Source organism: Siphateles boraxobius, unplaced genomic scaffold (genome assembly GCF_051911475.1).
Source record: "Siphateles boraxobius isolate OS27281-9 unplaced genomic scaffold, OSU_SipBor_1 26, whole genome shotgun sequence".
NCBI classification, from domain to species: Eukaryota; Metazoa; Chordata; class Actinopteri; order Cypriniformes; family Leuciscidae; genus Siphateles; species Siphateles boraxobius.
This window is the reverse complement of record NW_027508876.1, coordinates 23,244,133-23,263,643: the sequence shown is the minus strand read 5'-3', so window position 1 is coordinate 23,263,643 and position 19,511 is coordinate 23,244,133. Positions and strand designations below refer to the sequence as shown.

Below are 19,511 nucleotides of genomic sequence, written 5' to 3'. Positions count from 1 at the left end.
TAATTATACATTTTCATGTAATATTCTGAGAAATAGCCAGATGTCTAGAGAAAATAATAACACACCGCTAAAAAAAAAGAAAAATTCAGCGGTCCCAGTTTCTACCATATGCTGTTCTGCATAAATATCTTTAGGGGGCGCTGCTCTGCTTACTGTGGCCTCAATTAATTTATACAGAACTGCCCTTGGAAATTTGATAAGATCCACATCTCTGTCTGTATTATGTCTTTAAGACAACTTTGCTATCCTTTCTGCACAGCTATTTTTACCTTAGAGAATGTGCTTGTTCTCATGCATGTCTAATAATATCTTCACAATCTTTACCCACATGTGAACTTAACAACTGAAAATGCATAGTACTATGAAACCTTTTATCTAGTTATATGACATTAGAAGCACATCAGCACCAAAAAGCGCATAATGCATGCGTTTACTCAGCTAACATAGTGCATGTAAAAGACTGGCAGGCAGAAAAGGCAAATGAAGAGGTCAGTGCTGGTTGATTTGACTACACTCATGCCGCTGTGAAGTGTGTACTTGGTGTTGTATTACTTGATGTATTACTTGTATTACTGTGTGAATTAACAAACTTACATTAAAGGTGCTGCATGTAATTTTTTTACTACTAAAGCACCAAAAACTGCAACGATATGAAAATTTTGACCGATAACTGATAATTCTTTATATTTAAAAGTCGATAACTGATAGATATATTGGCCGATAAATCTAAATCCAAATTTTTATATAATTTTTGAGAGCCTGATTACAAAAACAAAAGTCTCATTATGTCCCAAGCACACAATTATAATGTTCTCATTATCATTTTTTGTAGCCTATAAGACAGACTTGCACTGCACGTCGCACTTAACGTTATTTTCCTTTTCAAAGTGATTCCAATCATATTTCGCAATTCAAGCAATTCAAAAACATCACGGAGTGAACTGAACATCTGAAGTGTCTCAGCTGAAGGATATAATCCATTATTTATCTGCTTTAATGTATTGGCCAAATTTTCTTACCAGGCCAATAACGATACCATTAAAAACAAACATATCGGCCGATACCGATATGGTGGCGGATATATCGTGCATCCCTAAAAAATACCAAAATATGTTTGCAGATATTTAGTAAACATGTTAAGTTCACACTTGTTTCTCTGAAAAACAATGCTACAGCCAGTTATTCTTCTTTGAAATGTGTGTTCAGTGTTAGAACGTCTGCTTTTGTTTTTGTCTGTGTGGTCCCGCCCACTGCCAGTTTACCCAATAGTATTTCGACACCCCGGGTTGCCATTTGGCGGAAAACACAGCGTATAGTAGCCTTGGAAGCCAGCAAACAAACTGGGTCAGAGATAGCATATTCTACCCATTTTTGTGAGGAAAGACCTTTGGTGTCTTTGTATCTAAAAGTTTCTCCCAACATCTGCATGGATTCGTACCTTGTTCTTCATACTTTTATCTGTGGACTCATAGTATAATGTCATATTTGATAAGATGAAACATAAACATGTTTTGTAGGATGATAAATGCTTGAGATTCCTGCTAAATAAGCAAAAAGACAGACATTTCTCAAAATTAATTTCTTTCCTCAGCCATTAAACCGGCCTCAGAGGCTTTAAATGTGATTCATAGTCCTGGTCATTTATGAAAAGCGCATGTCAGCTTAATGATGCAATGGAGACAACGCTTCTAAAATGAGCAATTACGTTTGAGGTAAATCACCTTGGTATTTATCTGCTTAAAATGTTTTGAATTGAACATAACAAGGTTTTGGATATATTACATAACCCAATATCAAGGATGCATGAAGCCTTTGGACTAAGCCTGTCTCCTCGACTTATTTTGATTTGATTATTTTCCATAATTATATTAAAATGATTTTATAGCAATATGTTTTCATAAATATGCCACTTGTCTTGCTCATGAGGACAGTTTAATTTGATTAGCCCTGTAAGTATGGCCTTTGGGTGTGTTCTGTTCGGCTAGGAACCGTATGGAACTACGTTGGCTGTGCAACACCCATCAATCACATCCAGCACACTTTCTGCTGCAGTAATCATGTGACTCATGTGGTCCTGATGGTAAATGATCTCTGTGATTTGTGCCGAAAATGGGAATAATCCCTGTGCATCCACAAAAATCCCTGTGGATGCATTTGGGTTGGGTGAGGGACTATTGCTATCCTGATGACATCATCGCGGAGCCCTTCTTTTTCAGCTCCCTCTTCATTCCCCCACCTCTTCTTTCTATTTCCTATTATGTGCTGTGTTTACTGGGCTGATGCCTGACTGTATTAAAATAAGCTCTTTACTCATTCAGCAGCAATGGGAATGCCCATGTGGCCTCGACTGAGAGAAGATAATGGCTTGGTGCAGTGACTTAGTCAGGATGGCTTGTTGATCGTTTCTCATTGCACATCTATAATGGATTCCTTGATCGTTCTTTCACACTTGATAAATGCTTATCTTTTTTTCCAAATATGCTCATCAATCAACTTTGCTTGGCATTTCTGGACCCACAATCAATAGATAGATAGATAGATAGATAGATAGATAGATAGATAGATAGATAGATAGATAGATAGATAGATAGATAGATAGATAGATAGATAGATAGATAGATAGATAGATAGATAGATAGATAGACGGACGGACAGACAGACAGTTAGATGTAATCTTGCCTGTTCTCTGGTGGGAAATATATTCTTACCCCATTGGCTTTGCTGATGGTATCTTGGACTCTGCAGGCAGTGCTACATTTCACTCTATCCACTCATCAAAGCAGAAACTCAATAAGTTTCCTCTACACACCACTCTGTGAGAACAAGCTTCTTTTTTAAGGCCCTGCAACTTAATCCAGCCATGGGAGAGGATGGCATGCAGAACTGGGTCACATTCAAACAACAGGGAGCTGAAGCAATCACAAAAATGCTATTAGAAGGCCCACAATGAGATTGATTTGATAATTTAACAGCCAATGAACGGGTAGCATGTCCAAAACAGACAGGCCAATTACCAACACTGAGGGAAATGTGACAAATGTGTCATGTTTGGGAACTTGCCATGTATTGAAATGATTGTGTAGCCTCAGTGACCGAATAAAGACATCCAGACTCACTACAGTGGTGTTGTTTATTTCGGTCATTTCTTTGAGAACCATTTTCTGTGATCTGAATGCAGTATGGAGCGCAGAGCCTGGAGGAATCACAGCATGAAATCTACAACAGCAGATGAAGTGTAAAATGAGGTGATAAAACTCTGCTCTCTACGCTGCCGGCGGTCTTAGCACCTTCTATTCCGCAGGCTCGGGATCAGTATTTACGACAGGTATAACAGATCTAAATCATCCTACGTACAGTAGGCAGGGAATGGGATACAGAGAAACACTGTAGCAGAGTACACAGTATCAGCCATAATAGCTTAAAGGTGCAGTGTGTAATTTCTTTCATATTATTGCAACATCATATTGAATTCCAGCTTGGATGGATGGATAGATAGACAGACAGATGAATAGATAGACGAATGGATAGATATCTGATGTGTCTTATCTTCTCTCTGTTTGTACAGCCTCTGGGATCTCCTCATCACCCACCACTCCAACACAACTGACCAAGCAGAATTCTGCGTTTCTTCTGGAAGTAAATCGGAATGACACCGTGCAGCGTTCCTCGTCCTCCCCCCTCGACACTGGACAGCACCACACCCTGCCTACTGCAAAACCACCATACAGCCCGTGCTCAGCACATTTATCTACCTCACGTGCGGTGAGTGATCTGACATGGATGCTGAGCAATTTTTAGCATCATTCATTTTATGAATGTGGAGTGATTCATTTTAATTGATCTTGGATATAGATGTTTTAATTACCAAAATACAAGCGCAAATAACATTAAAGACAAAGACTAAAACTGACAGCCTGGCAGAAATTATTACGACTTAAAGTCCCTGTGGTGCAAATCAAGCTTTTAAAGTTGTTTATATGTCTATGTGGTGTTTTTAATATACTTTAAGACAAGCCATGTGAAAATTCATGTCAACACCATCGCTGAGTATTTTCTTCTTAAAACTGCAGTGAACTCAACAGTCTCAAAATCACGGTTTGAAATTGCCGATGTTTCTGACGTCACAAACTTTGTAACCAATCATGTTAACGAGTGGATCTCTGAGCTGGTGTGAGTGAGTGGAGGCGGGGCTAATTTGCATATTCATAGAACTGCATATACGAAATGATGTAGTTACATTCAAGCTACTTTAAGGCATGAAGGATTTTTTTTCAAGGAAAAAACGTTTAAATATGCAATTTTGATGATCAAAGATGAGTTTTAAGGGATAAAATTATTGACTACAGGGGGACTTTAAGAATTTTGTTTTTGTACAAGAAAAGGATCAGCTCTTGCTCTGAAAATGTTTTTCAAACAAAAAGTAAGATTTTTGGCATTTAAAAGAATGCATGAAGATTATGCAAATTAATTAACTATAAAACCTGAAGAATCTTTAATGTCATTAGACATTCAAATAATTATTAAAAAATGTGTCAAATACCTTGACTAAAAATGATAAATTATATAATTATATTACTATATTATATACTGTGTGTATATATATATATATATATATATAGACAACAATTATAAATCTGCAAGATTCCTTACAGCAGCTTTCACAACTCGCCAGTTCCTGTTGATGGATCTAATTTGATTTTTACGACTCAACCCACTGACCGTTTATCACGTTCACAAGCCAAAATCAATACAGCAGTTACCATCTGCAGTGCTGTTGTCCTTGCCTCCTGCCCGCTAATCTAAGCAGAGGTCCAAGACTGCACTCCGCAGATGTTTAATCAACTGTATCTTTACCCCTCCTCTCACAGTTTGGGCCTCATTCACTTACCGTACCTACATGTGTATCAGTGTGTAAAACCTTCCCATTATTTTGAATTCCCCAGATTTGTGAACTAACATTTTTTCTCACGGCTGTTATGTGTTTGTTTACTTTTGTTGTATATACATGGGGAGATTGTTTTTCTCACAAGGGCTCAAGTTTTATTCAGACTGCCACACCCACTGATTCATCCGGCAGGAATTTGGGCACAGTTCATTTTAATTACCCTCCATGCCAGATGTTGCTCTGGGAAAGGCCAAATCCAGTTGTGTGAAATATCTAGTAGCCTAATGGAGCTGGACCTCTTGGTTTATAGCCAAGGTGTTAAATTGGTTCCATTCTAGGTCTAAGGGGGCCTTTAAGGGGACAGAGAGATGGAAAAAGACACAAGCAGTCAAGAGAGAGTGTCACGGCCAGATTTGATACAAGATGTGCTGCACCAAAGACATTATTTGCATGGACAATAGTTCTGTGCATTGCAGATAGTGAATTTGGACACAAAGACTTGCAAATACATTTTAGACAAGATTAAGACAATTTAATCTTTAAAAATCACTCAAAAAATAGGGGGGGGGGGGGGGGGGGCTGCTTTCTAATGCCACTAATAAGATAGCATTTTTATTCCATAAAATTTTCATTCCACGTACAAACACATCACATATTTATAATAAATAAGTAAATGAGTCATCTTAAATAAGACTGAAGGTCTTCTCATGCCCGTTAGAAGGGGAATTCCCAAATATGATTAAACAATTCCAAGTAGAGGAACACTTACTTAGCAGTATTTAAATATATATATTTAAAATGTTTATTTAATGCAAATTATAATTTACTTCCCTTCCTAATACTGTGTCGGGCCATTGATACCTTTGTTGTCTATTATGTGTATACTTACAGATTTCCTGCAGGTTTAAACAAGATTTAGTTTATGGACAAATCAATGTTATTGAACAAATCTTATTTTAGTGAATCATTCTCATCTTCTATGCACTGATTCATATCACCAACAAATAGCTTTTTAAATTGGGCTGTAGCGGAGAATTTCATTGCTTGAACATACTTAATGAATACACCTCCTTTACTGAACAAATCAGTGTTTTGAGACCTTTGGCGTAAACTTATGATTTAACTTTTCTAACTTTAGTTAGTGCGTAATGTTGCTGTTTGAGCATAAACAACATCTACAAAGTTATAACGCTCAGTTATAACTTAGTTATAACGACTCCGGTTTGACAATAAAAGGCTAAACGTTTTGAAAATGTCAGTGCATGTCTGTGTGAGGAAATGCCTGGCTCACACTACAGGAAGTTTATGGCCGATTTATGCCTGATTTTCCCCTCCCGAGAATCGGAGAAGAAATCTTGTCGAGGACCTCGATCGCACTTGAATGCACCATTAGTTAAAGGTGGGGTAATTTATTTTTATAAACACTTGTTTTTTATACTTGTTGAAAGTCTCTTTACATCCTGATAACAATCAATAATAGAGGTGGTCTAAATATATTTAAAAAAAAACTTTCTCAGGACCAAAAAATGTGTCCAATCATAAGATGTCCTACCTGCCTGTCAACATACAGTATGTTTCATACATAGACTGTAAAAAAAATGGACAAAGCGTCTGTGACGTCACCCATAGACTTTCTGAATAACGGTTTTGAGGACGTTTATGGGGGGTATGGGCGGCGCCATCTTTGAAAATCTTGGGAAATCCTAACCCCGCCTACCTTCTGGCCAATCCATATATGGGTAAAAGAGCGGGCTTTGTGTGAGTAGATTACATACAAAGTCAAGGCAAAGACGCGAATAGACGCAGAACTCGAGCGAATGTTCAAGCGTCTAACTAGATAGACGCGTATTTGACGCTCTATTCGCGTTCGGTGTGAACACACCATAACGTTATAAGATCGACTGGCAGACTAGGCTACTTTTTACAGTCTATGGACTACATTCTACATTCACTGCAAAGCTGCTGAAGAGCACAACCCAAAATATTTAATACACCAATGTGGGTCATATCAGTCTATTCTTATGTTACATTTATTCATTTGGCAGACGCATTTACAGTGTTTCAAACGTCAATTATAACCATAGGTAAAGAACCTCGGACGCTAACTTATCTGAGGCGATTTAATGCTAACTGTTGCAGTGCCACAAACATTGATGCTAAATAGTGCTAACTAACTTTACGTGAAATAGCAGTGGAATGTCACTTACCGGAAAAAATGGAGTGAAGTACTCCTACAGTGTCGGTTAGTGCAGTTTATAGCAGAGCAACCCATTTTATGTACGATATTTCAATACAAATGTTCAGAAAGGATACAGAGGTGGTATGATGTGTTGTCAGATCATGGCCCAGACGTCACATTTCAGGAATTCCACTCGGCGCAGCCCGTTATCAGCTGTCAATCAAGTTGTCAATCAAAGTTAACCACGCCCTTATTTGTCATACATTTTATATCTAAATACGATCTAAACTAACGAGTTAGAAAAAAATTCACCCCCCTCACAGTTGTCAGGCACTCGGAACCTATCGAAAAATACAATAAAAGTCCATGGGACCAACCTGTAAAAACATAAATTTATGCTGTGAAAACGGACATTTTAACATGGGGTCTATGGACATTTGCTCCCTTTTGGGACCTGCCCCTAGCGGTTTTTTTATGTATTAGGTAGGCTTCATTTTTCGATTAGAATGTTGCCGCTTGGTTCCATACATCCGTACACCCTTATCGCTCAGACATCACACGTCATCAGCGCGTTCCGTAAGGAGCTGTTGAAGCTCCGCCCTCTGTGCCGGAAGCAGCTGCTAATTTGCATTTAAAGAGAAAGACACAAAAACGGTTTGTTTTTGCTCACCCTCAAAAAGTGACAACTTTAACATGCTATATAAACATATCTGACGGATATTTTGAGCTAAATTTTCACATACACACTCTGGGGACATCAGAGATTTATTTTACATCTTGTGAAAATGGCATTATACCAACCAATTAACCTGCAGAAAGTGTCACTGTATGAATCAATGAATGAATATTTTTAGTGAACCGATTCAAAATAGCTATTCAATTCACTGGGATGAATCAAAATCCCCACCCATCACCACCAGCCAGTTTGGACACCCTGGCTGCTGGCTCCACTCGCTTTTATATTCGCACATTGTCTACTGGAAATAACACAAGAAATGAATAAGCGGAATAGTTGATTTACTACACTCCCTGTCAGACCGTTGGCGGCTCGCGACTGCAGAAAACTGGAACAGTCCATTTGCAAAAAGCCGGAGGGGGAGGGTCTCTCATCACTGACTTCACATTGGATGTACATGTACGGGTACACAATCGGAGCACTCCTGCAAACACCGACTGTCCCTACAAGGATCGATGGACCCGAAAACATGAGCACTTAGCATATTTCCCCCCCGAAACAGTTCAGTTTGCGTTGCTTCCGTTTATTTTCTACTGTATCTTTATTCAACTCTGACAGCCAACTTCCGATCTCAGCGTCTCCTCACCGTCTGTCTGCCGGTGTGTGTGTGTGTGTGTGTGGACGGACAGCGCTACCGGAGGGCAGCCTGAGATCGCCTCGACTGTTCTTGACTCTTGTCACTCTGTCTCCAGGTCCGCGGTTTATCTGAAGACATGCTGGAGAAACTCGATCTCGAGGATGAAGGTAAGCCTCTTTAAGAAGTATGTCGTGATTGTCGCGACCTTCCTTCGTTTCCTGAACCGGCTGTCTCAGCATCTTCGATGTCTTGACATTATCATATTCTTTGCTGAATTATTATTTTTTTCTCGCATTTAGAGTGATAGTCTATTTTAATCACGTTTATAATCTAACCCGCGTATAATCACGCGATGCTTATTTTCCTCTCGTCACCTGGTCATTTCTGGCGCATCAGTGGCATTGCCTTTTATACAGTGTATCGATTTCAAATCCAGCTGTTTGGTAGGAATCACTGGAGATCCCAGTAATATATCGGGATCCCCATTCGTCATTTGTAACCTGTTGGGTGTGCGTCAGATGATGCTATTGGCTGGAGACGCCTCACCCACGCCAAGGAGTCCCACAGGGCTGAGGGTAATGTCCAAACATTTTTATTCCCTTTTCTGTTACAAATATTGATCACTAATAAACAATGAGAAAGTTTGTGGGGAACCCCATTCCGTCTTTAATAATGAATATCCTATTTTAATATCTTTATCCCTGTGATGCAAAACTGAATTTTCAGCATTGTGTCACATGATCCTTCAGAAATCATTCTAATATGCTGATTTGCTGCTCAAGAAACGTTTCATATGTTAAAAACAGTTGTGCTGCTTATTGGAAACTGTGATACCTTTTTCAGAATTCTTTGATGAATTGAATATAGCAATTCTTTTTGGTGCTGCTCAGTCATTTAAAGCATTTATAAAGAAAATTTTCATTTATGTGATTTGATTTTTTTTAAGAAGCTTATAGCTGCAGTTTTATTAAGTAACCAGTCCCATAATCATAACTTGACCTAACAAGGAATACTGTGCGAAGGCTATGAACCAGCCCTGAAGCTGTTTTCAGAGCGGACATTTTCCTGTGAAGTGCTTTTGCCTCCGGCAAGGTTTTCCCAGCAATATGAGGCGAGCATTCCACACTGATCTGGCATTGGCAGTGGAGGTCTTACCATTATTTACAAAGGCTTTTGCTGCTGTTCTTTCGACTGTTGTACCCTACCTTTTAGGTGCAGGCTTCAGATCTGCACTCTCTTGCTGTGGGTTTTCCCCAAAGCACCACCGGTGACAATAAAGTCCTCTAAACCTTCTCCCACACTTCACATCACCTCGCAAACAGATATCTATCTCTTTACTGTAAAACCCTGGGCCCAGGCTGGTGTTTTTAGATTAGTTTTTCGATGAGTTTGTGTTGGTGTGCACTATTTTGTATAGGGCACTGACTTCAAAAAAAGTGCAATTATTCACAAAAAGAACAGACTGCATTTTAAGGTATTATTCCCATTCATGAGGAGCAGCAATGTCAGATTTTTGAATGAATCGTTCTTTTGAGTACAATCTTTTCAATTGGTTGTTCCAGTTCTCAACTTGTTCATGATTCAGATCGAATCAGTTCTCCAGTTCAACTAACTTACTCGGTAAACTGGTCTCTATTTTTCACACAAGCCAGTGTTATATTGTTAATACTATTATATTACAATACACAGTATTGTTAATACTATTATAGTATTTTTTCATATTTTGAATTATCTTTTATACTTTCAGTTTCATCTTAATTTTAAACTATGTTTTAGTTATTTTTAATTATGTGCTTGTTATTTTCGTTAGAACTTTATTTGAATATTTCTTTTAAGCTGTAATTTTTTTTTATTACAGTTTTGTTTTTATACATTTTTAGTACTTTAGCTTAAACTTATTTATTTTAGTCAGTTGCCAAAGCAGGATTTCTATAAATTTTTTCGTTTAAGTTGTGCGTCTAATATTTATATTTTATTGTATTTTATTTCAGATTTATTTCAAATACCGAAAATGATTTTAAACAATTTTAGTTTCAGTTTACTGACAAACAGAATATTGAGTTCTTATAGTGCACGACTCGTGGGATTGTCATCACTAAAGCTGTTTTCTTGTATCTTGGTATTTTTTTCTGATTTTTAAATACTTTTTGCTTCAAATCGAAGTTTGTAATGCTATAATTCACTTCGTACCTTGTTGGCTTGGTTCATGACTTATAACGTTTTAACAAAGACTTTTAAAAAAAAAATCTATATGGTAGAAATGAATGGGAAAAAATACCTCAGGAACCAATGATGCTGAAAAAGAACACTCTATTGCACAAATAAAGAGCGATTTTTTTTTTTTGAGTGACCCAATCCTTTAAAATCATATTTTAAAACTCTGCTTTGCAGGCTAATATAATATAATAAATAATATCTTAGAATTTGCAGCCTATCTAATGCCGTGTTGAAGACATGCACAGTGTGGCAGTGTGCTTTTTGAAGTATTAATAGCATGTTCTAGTTTTTGAAGCACTTTCATTAAATGATGTCTTGAAGGCATTGGTTTGGAGTATGCGGTTCTGGAGCGTTCCAGCGTGGTCTGGCGTGTTGCTCGAATAGCATGTGAAAACTAGAATGTTTTCAACAAACAAAAGATTCATTCTGCAGTAATTCAGTTCTTTGAATAGCCACGGTGGACATCGGCCAAAGTGTCATGCCTCTGGTTGTGTTAGATCCAAACACAGACTTTCTGAGTAGCTTTTCTTTTGTCATTTGTTTGGGCTTATTTGTTTGATCATTATTTTTTTTTTTGGTTGCTATAAATTATGATTATCACAAATCCCGCACTAAAATGGGGTACATTGTTGTTCTCGTAATGAATTATGAAGAACAATAATGACAGTTCTCAAAAACGCAACCCCATTTTCTATTGGTCTGGCAAATAGTGTGCAACAGTCGGGTCCGATTTATTTCAAAATCCCATTCATTTTGTCCATAGAGGAATTGATTTTTTAACGATAACTTATAAAACTTTAAAAACAGACCTGCTGTGAGTTACGAGTTTGTTAATCGATGATATTTCCAATGAAGCCGTCAGCCCACATTATTTGATCTTATTTTTTTAAATAATCATGTTTAACAGTGGAATTCCTGAATGAAAACTACTCGGTTACTCACGTAACCTCAGTTCCCTGAGTTAGGGAACGAGTATTGCGTAGCTATACGCAGTGGGGAAACTCCTTTTCCTCGATTTACTGAAGCCTTTATGTAAAGCGCATTTGCAGCTGCACAGCTAGAACATGAGCGTCTGGCTCGCTCATAGGCTGCGCTGCGGCAACTGCACATCCAATGGCGCAGGCGCCTCTGACGTGCAACCAATGAGATCACTCTGCGTCATACACGTCAGAGCCCGCCAAGGGGGCGTGACCTCAGTCTATAATAGCCCCCGAATTCGCCATTATAGCAGGTTTAACGACTGAAGCGACAACTTGCCATGTTACCATAGTGCGGCTGGCTACGCAATACTCGTTCCCTAACTCAGGGAACTGAGGTTACGTGAGTAACCGAGTAGTTCCCTTTCGAACGGTCACTTCGTATTGCGTAGCTATACGCAGTGGGGACGCCATGCAAAACGCCGCACTGAGTAACTGGCTGTCACTGCAACTCAGGACCCCTGAGCGTACAGAACAAGCCATAACCGCATAATTTATGTAAAAATAGACCAGACACCGTCAGGTCTCAGTAGTATACATCAGTAGAAATACCCAATATACTACACCAATGAACCCAGACTCTGTCGGGGTTATTAGTATACGAACATATACCCAGTCAAGTGGGTTTATATATGAAATCTTAACCAGCTAAAGCGGGTTGATATCTGTTATGGAATATAACCGGCCGAAGCGGGTTTTATATATGTATGGAATTTATATATGTCATATAACCGGCCAAAGCGGGTTTTGTATATGTCATATAACCGGCCAAAAGCGGGTTTATATATATATAAATATAACCAGCCACAGCGGGTTTATGTATGAACTACAACCGGCCAGCAGCGGGTTTCATGTATATATGTGAATGTGATTGTGCACAGTAATATATGACAAGACCGGCCACCAACGGGTCTTAATCATACCGAAAGCACCTTCGCCTGCAGGGAAGGCACTTCCATATTATAAAAACTCATAAATGTGGAAGGCGAGGACCAGCCGGCCGCATCACAAATATCACTAATGGGAATGCCAGATGACCAAGCCCATGACGAGGCCATACCTCTGGTTGAATGGGCCTTGACGCCTATAGGGCAAACTTGACCCGCTGCGGTATAAGCCATAGAAATAGCATCCACTATCCATCTAGACAGTCTTTGCTTAGTGACTGGATCCCCCTTGGATCTACCACCAAAGCAGACAAAAAGCTGTTCTGATTGTCTAAAAGACGCAGAACGCTCCAGATAGATTCTCAGCGCTCTGACAGGGCAGAGAAGATTAACCTCTCCATCCTCTGCAGAAGGAGGGAGGGCTGATAACGTCACCACCTGTGCTCTGAACGGTGTTGAGAGCACTTTAGGAACGTAACCATGTCTGGGCTTGAGGACGACTCTGGAGTCATCTGGACCCCACTCCAAACATGCAGGGCTCACAGAGAGTGCCTGCAGATCTCCCACTCGCTTGATAGATGCCAAAGCCATAAGGAGAGCGGTCTTCAGCGAGAGGGGTTTTAGATCAACCGATTGGAGCGGTTTGAAAGGTGGACCTTTCAGAGCCCCCAGGACCGTGGAGAGGTCCCAAGATGGCACAGATGGAGGTCTGGAGGGGTTCATTCTCCTAGCACCTTTAAGGAATCTGACGACCAGGTCGTTTCTTCCTAGTGACTGGCCAGCCACCAGAACATGATGTGCTGCTATGGCTGCCACATACACTTTGAGCGTGGATGGGGAGCGACCCGCATCCAGCAGCTCCTGTAAGAATGAGAGAACTACAGATATCTCACATGACTCTGGGTCAGCCTGATTTTTCGAGCACCAGCTGGAAAAACCCGACCATTTCGAAGCGTAAAGGCGCCGAGTCGACGGGGCCCTGGCTTCAGATATAGTGCTTAAGACCTTCTCAGGAAGGTCTTTGGGTACCCGTTGAGGGGCCACACATGGAGGGCCCATAAATCGGGTCTCGGATGCCACAATGTCCCGTTCGCCTGTGTGAGGAGGTCTTTCCTCAGTGGGACAGGCCATGGGATTGTGTCCGATAACTGAACCAGTTCCGGGAACCACGGTCTGGTTTTCCAGAGAGGGGCCACCAGAAGGACTGGGCACCCGCTCTCTCTGACCCGTTTGATGACTTGTGGAATCATCGAGACGGGGGGAAAGGCATAAAGGGGACGGTTGGGCCAGACATGGGCCAGCGCGTCCCTGTCCTTCGAGAAGAACAATTTGCAGTGGGTGTTGATTCTCGAGGCGAACAGGTCGACTTCGGCCTCGCCAAACACCTTCCATATCAGACTGACCGTCTGTGGGTTCAGGGACCACTCGCCGAGGGGAGTGTTGCCCCGTGAAAGCATATCCGCGCCCACATTCTGGATGCCCGGTATATGCGCTGCTCTCAGAGAGCTCAGGTTGGTTTGTGCCCATAAGAGGAGGTCTCTCGCCATCGCATGCAGGTTTCCTGACCTGATGCCCCCCTGGCGATTTATGTAGGCCACCACTGATATATTGTCTGTGCGGACTAAAACGTGGTGACCCCTGAGGTTCGACAGAAATGCTTTCAGGGCCAATCCAACTGCTTTCATCTCCAGACAGTTGATATGTAAGCTCTGCTCCGTGCTGGACCAGAGGCCGGATGCAGGCATGCCCTCGTGCAGCGCTCCCCAACCCAGGTTGGACGCATCTGTAAGAACCATTTTCCTTCTGGAAATTGTTCCCATTGTCACCCCCTCGTGGTACCAGTTCTGCGCTCGCCAGGGAATCAGGGTTCTTAAACAACCGTGATTTACCATAACGCGCAAGTTGCCTGACTGCCATGCGTGAGTTGGCACACGCCGTTTCAGCCAATGCTGCAGCGGGCGCATGCGCAGTAATCCCAAGCGGAGTACTGGCGATGCTGCTGCCATGAGACCAAGCAGTTTCTGAAATTTCTTCAGTGGCACGTGCTCGCGCGCTCTGAAAGTGCCTGTAAGCGCTCGCACTGAGAGCGCGCGCTCTGGTGTGAGTCGCGCTGTCATCGCTCTCGAGTCTAAAACTGTACCCAGAAAGATCACACTCTGGCTGGGGGTTAGTTTGCTTTTTGAAACATTGATTGTGAAACCCAGGCATTTTAGATGGCTGAGAATCAAATCCCTGTGAGCTAATAGCTCGGTTCTCGACTGTGCCAGCACCAGCCAGTCGTCGAGATAATTTAACACACGCACTCCCTGATGTCTCAGAGGAGAAAGCGCTGCATCCACACACTTCGTAATGTACGGGGTGCTAACGATAGACCGAACGGCAGAACGGTGTATTGATAAGCTTGGCCCTCGAAGGCGAATCTCAAGAATGGCCTGTGACGAGGGTTTATCTGAATGTGAAAGTAAGCGTCTTTCAGATCCATTGTGACAAACCAATCCCCCGTGCGCACTTGCGCGAGGATATGTTTGATAGTTAACATTTTGAACGGCCGTCTCATGAGAGCTTTGTTCAAATGTCTCAAATCTAGAATGGGTCTGAGACCGCCGTCTTTTTTCGGAATCAGAAAATGAAAAATTTCGGCTGTAAAAACCCATGTGTTTTAGCGCGGGGGGGGACTAATTCTATCGCCCCTTTTGCTAATAGATTCTGTACTTCGGTGCGAAGCACGTGACCCACGTTGCTTCTCACCGAAGTCTCGAGAACCGCCTGAAATTTCGGGGGTCTGCGAGCGAATTGGAGCGAGTAACCTCGCTTTATAGTGTTTATGACCCAACTCGACACACCGGGGATAGCTTGCCAGGCTAGAACACGTGTGGCTAGGGCTTGACACACTGACTGGGGCTGGTCGCCTAATGTAGGGGGACCGGATACCCTTATCATGTGATTTGTGCATACATTGAGTATTGGACTGACTGTACAGGCATTCGCGTGTGGGGAAGTCAGTGTTACAACAGGGGAGGGGCCGCCTAGTGAAGGGGGACCTGATACCCTTATATTGTGATTTGTGCACACATTGAGTATTGGACTGACTGTACAAGCATTTGCGTGTAGGGAAGGCAGTATTATAACGGGGGAGGGGCCGCCTGATGAAGGGGGACCGTGAACCCACGTGTTGTGTTTGTGAAACATACTCTTTTTGTGCTTTATATGGGTCGCCGTGAAAACGGCGTTTGTTTGCAAGAACGCGCTTACTGTTGCCTGCCTGTTTGCAGTAATAAAATCCCCAGCCACCTGAACTGAACAAGGGGCTGTGGGAAGTTTTGTTGACTTCTTCGAGGGTGGTCCGGCGAGTGCGGGACCCGTGCCCTCTCTCTTTCCCCTGCATGCTAGGACGACTTTGGCGGCGCTGTGTGAGGCGCGGCGCTTGGTCTGGGGCCTTGGCGTCGGGGAAGCGGGAAGCGCTTGGTTGCTCTCGGCTGGCGCTGGGCATCAGCCGCAGGGCGGGGCTGAGAGGCCTGCTTCGTGGGCTTTGTTGGCCGAGGCGTCGGCGGGGCTAGCTTGTGAGCACTCGACGCCGAGCTAGAGCGCTTAGGCAGGAAGTGACGCATGGCCTGGGACGCTTTCTGTGCCTCGGTGTATCTTTCTGAGAACCCCTTCACTGCCGGGCCGAAGAGGCCGGTGCTGGATACTGGGGCGTCGAGGAACTTTGTTCTCTCCGCGTCCTTAATGTCAGAGAGGGTAAGCTAGAGGTGGCGCTCGAGCACGACCAAACTCGCCATATTCCTCCCGATAGCCTGCGCTGTGGCCTTAGTAGCTCTCAGGGCCAGGTCTGTGGCGCTCCGAAGGTCCCGAAAAGCCTCAGGGTCCGGGCCAGCCTCGTCCATAGACCGGAGGAGTTTGGCCTGGTAAACCTGCAGCACGGCCATCGTGTGCAGGGCCGATACAGCCTGACCGGAGGCGGAATACGCGCGTCCGGCGAGGGCTGAAGTGCTACGGCACGGCTTGTTGGGATGCACAGCTCTAGTTCGCCAGCTAGCAGCTGTGTTCGGGCAGAGATGAGCGGCCAACGCCTCTTCGAGGGGCGGCAACGACTCATAGCCTTTTTCCGCTGCTCCGTCCACGGAGGAGAGCGTCGCGAAAACTGCGGGGCCTCGTGTAGAATAAGGAGTGCGCCAGGCCTTGGTAAGCTCCTCGTGTACCTCAGGAAAAAATGGCGCTGGCTTGTGACGAGGGGCCTGTTGGTGCCCTGGCAGAAACCAGCCATCCAGCCGACTTCGAGGGGGTTCAGCGGGCGCGGCCCACTCGAGCTCGAGGTCCGCTACGGCCTGCGTCAGGATCCGAAGCATTTCCGCGTCGGAGTTAGTCCTTGTAGCTGAGGCGTTGGGCGTTGGCTGGGAAGCCATGACGGGGTCGAAAGAGCCCGGCCATTCTTCCTCAGACGCAGCGATAGACAGGCTGTCGTCGTGCTCGCTAGGCCCGCCGAAGGAGACAAGGCCCGCCACGTGGGGGGGGGCGCTGATCTCCCTCGAACAGGACCGGAGATGAACGGGTTGGAGAGAGTGAGGCACGCGGGGACGAGGCCGGCGTGCGTTCACTAACATCCATGTTCTCCGGCTGCCGTTGGCTGCGGCGCTTCTTCTTCCTTGGCTGAAGTAGGGCCGGAAAAGGAAGCGCGGGAGAGGCGGCGTCGCCGTCACGGGAGAGGGCTAGCCGAGTTCGCAGCACGGAGATAGGCATGCTCTCGCAGGCCGCACATCCGCCGGCAGACAGTGCATTCTCCGCGTGGTGAAGTCCCAGGCATGGAATGCAGCTAGCGTGTTCGTCCGCCTCGTGCAGCTTGCATCCGCACGTGGCGCAGGTCTTAACACGATGCATTTGAACAACGCTCGTACAAATAATACAATATACAAAGAGCAATGAAAAGGATATCGCCGGATAGCCACAGGAGAGACGGCGTCAGGAGAAACACGGTGAAGTGTGTCGTCTGCTGAACTGTAGCTGGCTCAGGCTGAAGGCTTGTTCGACGGCGAAGGCTCAATAAATGGTCAGAGACGTGAAGTTTGTCGCTGAAATAATACAATATACAAAGAGCAATGAAAAGGATATCGCCGGATAGCCACAGGAGAGACGGCGTCAGGAGAAACACGGTGAAGTGTGTCGTCTGCTGAACTGTAGCTGGCTCAGGCTGAAGGCTTGTTCGACGGCGAAGGCTCAATAAATGGTCAGAGACGTGAAGTTTGTCGCTGAAGGAGTAAAATCTGCTATAATGGCGAATTCGGGGGCTATTATAGACTGAGGTCACGCCCCCTTGGCGGGCTCTGACGTGTATGACGCAGAGTGATCTCATTGGTTGCACGTCAGAGGCGCCTGCGCCATTGGATGTGCAGTTGCCGCAGCGCAGCCTATGAGCGAGCCAGACGCTCATGTTCTAGCTGTGCAGCTGCAAATGCGCTTTACATAAAGGCTTCAGTAAATCGAGGAAAAGGAGTTTCCCCACTGCGTATAGCTACGCAATACGAAGTGACCGTTCGAAAGGGAACTACATGATTCTGCAAAAAAATAAAAAAAATACACCCACCAGTTTCCCTGAAGCACTGCTAAACGTAATCAATATATGCACGAATAAATTAAAATATATTGTCTATATTTGAATAATTGACTTCTTGAAATCAGTAGTTTTAGTTTTATATTTATCCATCATATTTGTTTTAATTGTCATTTGCAATACTTCATGGGATTGTAGTTATTTCCCTCATTAAAGTAAAAAAAAACACTTGTACTATTGTCTAAATCTCAAATACTTTTGCTTCACATCAACGTTTGTAATAATTAAGCGTAGCGTTATTTCTGGCAGGTCACATTAGTCAAGCTCGCATCAGCTGACTCTCAGCTGATCCACGTCTACCTATACTACGCCTATCACTGTATACATATATAAGCTGAATCAGAATAGATTCTCGAATTTTGTTGTACTTGAAATCTTGAATTAATGATATCTGCAATACATTCATGTTGGTTCTGATCCGTTTACCCTAAGGGGGGCTATTGCTGCTCTCACTTCTCTTATCCATACTCGGTTGCATGGATGCGCAGGGAGTTCTTGCCCAGAACAGAACCATACCGCCAATCCAGACTATATGCTAATGGTCAATCATATTTGACGATAGTGGTCCTGACAGAATTGTAATTCACCTCATAACAGGTTGGTTTGGTTCATGGCTTCTATCTCTTTAAAATACGAAATACTTCCAGAACCAAGGCCGCTGGGCGGGCATTGTTGCACCCCAAACTCCCTTAATTGGTTGAGCCTGTTGCCATATCAGATCGGTCTTGATGCGGACAATTTTAGATTTTTTTTTTAAAACTGCCTCAGTCAGTTTTTTTTCCCCCTCTTTGCGGAGTTGTCTTTTTATGCACACTCCATGTTTTCTTAGCATGTCAAAAGTAGCATATAAGTATCAAAAAGTACACATTCTGTCAGCTGGAAACTTTTCTGCTTTCATTTTTCAAATCCACTCAGTACAGAGCAGCAGCAGCTGGACTGTCCTATTTTAAATTGTTTCCATGAGGTAATGCTAGCTTCTTTGACAATAGCCAGTGTTAAACTGCGGTGAGCTGATGCGATGGTGAGAAATACTTTGAACATTTATTAACCTAACCACACTGAGTGTGTCAACACTCATTGTACTGTCTGCTTTTTGTGACCCAACATAGTGAAAGAACTGTTGAGGTCGATCACTTACTGAAAATACACCGTAGCTGAGGATCAGATGTTAACTTTCTCGAAGCAGTGGTTAAAAACAGATTCTAGGTGGAAACTGTCAATCAAGTGTTTAAGAACATAAAGCTGCAGACGTTAATGGTAGTAAGAGCTGCTTTTTTTCATAGGCTTTTTGATCAATGTTTGTTGAAACGTCCAGAGGAGTCCTAGACGGCACCTACAGTCTTGACAAAAAAGCTTTCACTTCAGTGTTGTTTTTAGTCTAGACAACTGCTGAAGAATCAGTTCAGTGTCTAAGAATACTACTGTAAGAATTACCATGGCAACTGGAG

The 19,511-nt window shown here is 43.2% G+C and overlaps 1 protein-coding gene across 8 annotated transcripts in view; it reads left to right on the top strand.

Moving 5' to 3' along the window:
• prkag2a (protein kinase, AMP-activated, gamma 2 non-catalytic subunit a) overlaps positions 1 to 19,511 on the top strand; it is an 85,238-nt gene that overhangs the window by 42,789 nt on the left and 22,938 nt on the right. For 6 of the 8 annotated variants that reach the window (XR_013207321.1, XR_013207322.1, XM_077245030.1 and 3 more), the window contains 2 exons: positions 3,566 to 3,762; positions 8,493 to 8,544. Coding sequence is in view for 5 of the 8 variants with exons in the window: in XM_077245030.1 (XP_077101145.1) it covers positions 3,566 to 3,762; positions 8,493 to 8,544 (249 nt within the window). In the remaining 3 variants the exon portion in view is untranslated. Of the gene's footprint in view, positions 1 to 3,565; positions 3,763 to 7,985; positions 8,302 to 8,492; positions 8,545 to 19,511 lie in introns of those variants that run through there. The other 2 variants (XM_077245034.1, XR_013207323.1) reach the window with 2 other exon arrangements.